Here is a 6,077-nt window from a genome sequence, read left to right as displayed (position 1 = left end):
GAACCCTCTTAGGCCTTTTTGTTTAAGGGCTGCTCGCCTTTTGAATAGAAGGAAGTGGGAGAGCAGAGGTTATTTCGGTAAACCGATGCATGAGCTGAGGCTCCCATGTCCCGCCGACCCTCCGAAAAAGTAAGGGCTCATAGGGAGTCAGAAGCAAGCAGAGTAAAAGGCGGGTAAAACTCACATAAGCAGAGGGGGAGACACATTCATGAAAAGCGAGAAGCCCTGCCGTGGGGGACTGACCAACTATGAATAGATCTTACTTATGCTTACGGGTAAGAACATATATTAGTCCGTATCGTGGGTCTATTTGTTACAAAAGGCGAACATCCCCTTTCCAAAACATTAACATAGGTCCTCAGGCAGACATCGAAAAGGGGGCGAAAAGAGTCTATTTACCTTTACAATATTTCGGAATGTATCATGGCTCTATCTATTCATTAAAAAAAAAAAAAAAAGAGTTCTGCATCTCGGGTGAACAAATAGGCGTGGGGAAGAGTGAGAGGGGGGGCTACGAGCCCTCTCTCGTTGTTGTTCCCGGACCACCCATCTCTTCCTTCCCCTTCGCCCGGCCCGGTGAGATCAGATTTCTAGAACGAAGTGAAGTGATAGGAAGAGAAGACTGCTGGCGGGAAATCCCTATTCATGAAAGCCCCTTGTAAAGGGGAAAACGAAAGTGTGCTCCTGCGCACCAGCTGAAGAAAGGAGCTTTGGAAGCTTACCTTATTATTATATTAAAAGGGGAAAGGGTGGAAAACCTATCTGACTAATAAGAAGAAAGGGGCAAGCCAAAACCTACTCCTAACAAGTTGCTGGATCGAAGTAGTACATTATACATCTGCCCGCCAGCAGCGGAGGGGGTTCGATTCCCGTTATACGCGATGTGGCGAAAAAGACTGATTCAACGAGATATGCCTTGCCTGCATTAAGATTTAAAACTTGTCGTCTACTTTCAGGAAATGTTTGGAACAGAGAACTTACAATAATACAACGCCGTATTCTCCGAAGATTGAGGAACAAGAAGAGATCTATTAAGAGAAAGATTTATTCTAGAGAAAATCTTAACAGTTACATCCAATCACAAACTACACGAAAGTTGTCCCTTTTTTATGGAGATTTACCCATCACAGAGATGCACAGAGGAAGAGAACGAACTTCATATATCCCTTTTCTACTCAATCCAGAAACAAGATCGGACGTTATCCCGGTTCGTCTCCATTTTTGTGAAACTATTCCTCAAGCAAGGCAGCCGATAAGTCATCGAAGGGTTTGTGTGAATAATGGAATGGTTAACATTACTCATTTTAAACTCTCCCACGGTGATATAATATCTTTTCAAGAAAATGATGCGAGAACCCGCGGTGAAGAAATAAAGAGATCCTTCTATATCGAAATCTCAGTTGAAAAAATAATAGGAAAATTCCTGGATCACCCGTGGAGAAGAACCAAAACAGAATGGTTCCGCCTACTCAAAACTAAGAGGGGATGCCGCCTACTACTAAAATCCCGGTTTTTGCAACAGTTGCGTTCTTCTATGCAAGAAGAAGACTTAGAAAGAACAAAGAAGTTTGGATCCGAAAAAGTATGCTTAGGCAGTTCTTTCGCTGAGCACAACAGAATGAAGAGGAATTTGTATCATTTCAAATCCCTATTCTTATCGAAGAGAAGGAACGAGAAAAACCGAAATATTCCTACTCGAACAAGAAGTCCTATAGTTTACAACTCTTCTTTATATAGTAATTCGACCTATTGCTCCGCATCCCCCCATCAGTTTACTAAAAAGATCAAAATAAAAAGGATCGAACTACCTACTCATTATTCGGAGGTGAATCATAGAACACCAAAAGCTGTGGTATCTTATGGACCTAACATAGGTCACATACCTCACGACATAAGATTGAAAGATCCAAACCTTCTTCTTCGGAGCGGAAAGGGACGTGGCCAAAACATATAAAGATCGGCGTAGTCGCTCATAGGGACATATCTATCCGGATAGAGGATAGTCTAGGCCGATTCATAGATAGATCTCTCTCCATATAGATAGGTATCTCCGTGGATAGAGATAAAGATAGGGATCCATCTAGATCTTGATTCACTATTTCCATATTTTTTCTTGATTCTGATTGATTGCCTTTTTTTTGACGACAAGTTTTAAATCTTAATGCAGGCAAGGAAACATCGTTTTTCAATTATTACTTGCTGGGTCGGAGCGTAGACGAGCGAGCAGAGCCAAGGAAAGAGGGAAGCCCGTCATAGAGCAGTCGACTAGAAGTAGAAGACTGCTGGCCTGAGAGAAGGCGGCCTCTCTCGGGAAAGATGGCCCAATTTCTCTTCTTTCTTTTTGATTTCAGCTTTCTTTTTTTTTTTTTCAGGGGTCCAGAAGGCTAAAAGGTGGGGGAGAAGGAAGCCGAACCTCTAATCGACCTGGACACATAAATAATTCTCGGCGTCGAGAGAGATTTGAGATTCCGTAAGTAACTCAGTGAGTGCTTTCTAAGAAGGGCTTGGAAGAAGAAAATGAAATAGGAACAACCGCGCTGGTCGTAATAGATCGACTTTCATGCTAGTTCTTGCTCCAGCATGAAAGTTCCATTTCAGGGAAGGACGACGTACTATGATACTTTCTGTTTTGTCGAGCCCTGCTTTGGTCTCTGGTTTGATGGTTGTACGTGCTAAAAATCCGGTACATTCCGTTTTGTTTCTCATCCCAGTCTTTCGCAACACTTCAGGTTTACTTCTTTTGTTAGGTCTCGACTTCTTCGCTATGATCTTCCCAGTAGTTTATATAGGAGCTATAGCCGTTTCATTCCTATTCGTTGTTATGATGTTCCATATTCAAATAGCGGAGATTCACGAAGAAGTATTGCGCTATTTACCTGTGAGTGGTATTATTGGACTGCTCTTTTGGTGGGAGATGTTCTTTATTTTAGATAATGAAAGCATTCCATTACTACCAACCCAAAGAAATACGACCTCTCTGAGATATACGGTTTATGCCGGAAAGGTACGAAGTTGGACTAATTTGGAAACATTGGGCAATTTACTTTATACCTACTATTTCGTCTGGTTTTTGGTTTCTAGTCTTATTTTATTAGTAGCCATGATTGGGGCTATAGTACTGACTATGCATAGGACTACTAAGGTGAAAAGACAGGATGTATTTCGACGAAATGCTCTGGATTCTAGGAGGACTATAATGAGGAGGACGACAGACCCACTCACGACAATAAGGAGAAGCAGTGGTTCGAATCCACATCGTGAGACCAGGACAGTGTGGAGAAGCATCGATAAATGCTATTAACATTGATGATACGGCTTAGAGGAATTCCTCTCTTGCTGCCGGACTGATTCCTTTCCTTTTGATGTGGACAAATGGGCATCCCTAGAATCAGCTGCTCTCCTTCCTGTTGGAGGAAGACAATGCGAAAAAATTAATATATTAGTAAGGCAAGGTGATTGTTCGTTGACAACATTGGGGCGTAGCGGATTGACTATTGGGATCTCTTTAGCTTTAGTATGACTATTACTATAGGCGCTGGAGTCAGCTTGTCTGAGTATGTAAACTATGTGGTGGATACGATAACAAATAAGCCTTCTACATCAGCCAATTCTTCTTCCATGAGGGACTTCAATGAAGCAAGATTTTTTGATTTCCCGTTCATCGTATCGACCGACCCAGACCCCGTACCTGTCCCCGATGAAAGTCAGGATGAAACCTGCTTTCATTCAAAACCAACTCACTCTAAGGAAAGGAGAGCTTTGCGAAAGTTTAAAAAGGAATTGAGTGAGCTCTCGCCTAAGAGAAGAGTTTAATAAAGCGGAGAGGGATTTTCCGACAACAAAAAAGCTTTTCTCCCCAACCGGGGTGATAGACCACCTTATGGCCGATGTGATTACCAGCCAAAGGGCAAAAAGACGGGGTTGAATGCGACTCTACCAATACCAATCTCCTCTGGAGCAAGGAAAAGCAACTCTGCCTGGTATCGGTAACGATTAACATATTCTTTTTTTTGAGAGAGGGGAACCCTTACTTAAGAACAGAGAGTGGCCGAGCAAAAAAGCAAGGCAAGGGATAAAGGAGAAGTACCCGGCCCGGCAAAGAAGGGTCTCCCATTAACAGGTTTTTCCTTAGTAAGCTAGCTTTGGTTGCTAAGCAAGCCAGGTTCTCTTTCACTCCTGGAATGAGCCTTTTGGCGACTCTCTCTCAACACAAAGAAAGAAGAGATGAAAGGATCTTCAAGTAGCCCTGACTAAGGTTTGAAAAGATTCCCGGGGGTACTACAGCTTGCGTGGAAGGCTAGGGGGGTTTTTAGAAAGCGCGAAGACAGAAGACGTCGTAGGGAACCAATTTCTATCGCTTTCCCCCTCTAGTGGTCATTCATTCTTTTGATGACTCGCAGTCGAAAGAGTTGGTTGGCAGTTCAAACCTCAGAGGGAGTTGAAGAGAGGCCTTTCAGTTCGTTCAAAGGCACTAGGGACGAGCCATTACAGACGGTCTGATGCTTCTGGAGTTCGCTCATATCGAATTGTCCAAAAGCTCATCAACCTGTCCGAGGGATGATGAAGGCGATGCCACAATTGAGGGAACCGCCCTCTTACTCTTTTTTAGATAAGAATGCGAAAGACCCTGACCCTGCCAACCAAGCCCACTCAGATAGACTAAGTAGACTAAAAAAAGTGCACAAGAAAGACTAAGGAAACAAAACCTTTTCTCGATAACGCTGGGCCAAGTAGCGACACTTCACCCAGATTCGATCATCACGTCAACTTGCTTTATTCAACAAAGTGATCAAGCTTCTTAGCCACCGGGGACCGGCCTCGTGAACGCATTCGCTAAAGGCACTACTGGCCGGCTTTCTCAATCTTCAATCTAACTTCAGAAATTGAATAAGCCCACTTGACGAGATTAGATCTAATTCTCTTTCTAACATTTTTGGATTGACAGGAAGCTTTCTTGCTGTGTGATTCTGCCCCCCACTCTGCCAGCAGCCTATGTGTCGATCTATACCCAGTTGATCTACCGCTATTTTACTTTGCACGTTCTGGATAGGCGCGCATCCTCATAGAGCGAGGGGTAGAAAAGATCAATGAAAGACTAGAGCGCGAGCTAGCTGATCTACCGACAAGTCCTTGATTTCTTATCCGCGAAGGCAGACTTGGACTCATTGAAGAAAGCACTTGAGGTGAAGACCAATGAGCGATTGCGACAACTACGGACCCCTTAACTAGGTTTTTTACTAATACTAACTAATAGGCTTTCAGAAGCTTTTCCACACAAAGAGGGGAGGAAGTGCTTGCTGCCAACTTGCCAGACGAGCGGACATCTGAGCTCAGCAGCGCATTTACTATTTGGAGATGGATGGCGCCAGACAGGGTAAAAAGAAGGATTTTTTTCCATTAGCCGAGGAAAGAAGTAGCAAAGGAATATCGCTACCGTGGGAAAAAAAGAAAAACGTAGGATAGGAAGCTCTATTTGATCGAAGGGATGGCTAAAAGGCCAAATCCGGCTAAAAACAAAAAGAAGAGATCAAGGAGAGGGAGCTAGACTCACACTTGCAAGAGAGCGACCGGCAGATCTAAAACAGCTATAGTAAAGTAGAACGAAAGTACCTCCCAAAGGTTCTACCTTTTCTTGTGCGTTCGGGAATAAATAGAAAGTTTCTAAATGTATAGAAGACTCTCGATTGATTGGTTGTAATGTTCACGAGGTTGTATATAATCCAATGTTCAGTGATATGACTTTCCTACTGACTGAATTGCTTGAATTAGTTGAAGGTGCGGAGTCTTCTTCTTTTGATTTGAGACGAATTCATTTTTCTACTGAAAGTGCTTTTGATAGGGAATAGGGAAAAGCCTTGCCTTATTCAAGAGTACCAGGAAGGAGAAGAATAAGCATTACCTCTGTTGAAGGAAGAAGCCCCTCCCTTTGCTTATTTATTCTTCCTGGTCTTCGGGTCTCATCTGAACGGCTCGCTGCCTATTTAGTTAGATTTTTAGTTTTGATTCCAGAACAGAACTAGAGATCCTGGCCCCCTCCCTTGAAAGCTCCTGGTGCTGCGACTATCACCGGTAAGTTG

At 43.3% G+C, this 6,077-nt stretch overlaps 2 protein-coding genes across 2 annotated transcripts, besides 1 other annotated feature; both read left to right on the top strand.

The window, feature by feature from the left end:
* Positions 1-904: 904 nt before the first annotated feature.
* rps4 (ribosomal protein S4) lies at positions 905-1,954 on the top strand. The gene is given in 1 exon segment: positions 905-1,954. A coding segment is annotated over 1 exon segment (1,050 nt).
* Position 906, bottom strand: a sequence feature (C to U RNA editing, based on INSD accession KM20769).
* Positions 1,955-2,614: 660 nt separating the features above from the next.
* nad6 (NADH dehydrogenase subunit 6) lies at positions 2,615-3,301 on the top strand. The gene has a single exon. The coding sequence runs from the start codon at positions 2,615-2,617 to the stop codon at positions 3,299-3,301; it is 687 nt and encodes a 228-aa protein (YP_009241445.1).
* The last annotated feature ends 2,776 nt before the right edge of the window (positions 3,302-6,077 follow it).

Source organism: Nicotiana sylvestris, mitochondrion, assembly GCF_000393655.2.
Source record: "Nicotiana sylvestris cultivar TW 137 mitochondrion, complete genome".
Lineage (NCBI taxonomy): Eukaryota > Viridiplantae > Streptophyta > Magnoliopsida > Solanales > Solanaceae > Nicotiana > Nicotiana sylvestris.
This window is presented reverse-complemented; position numbering and strand designations above follow the sequence as displayed.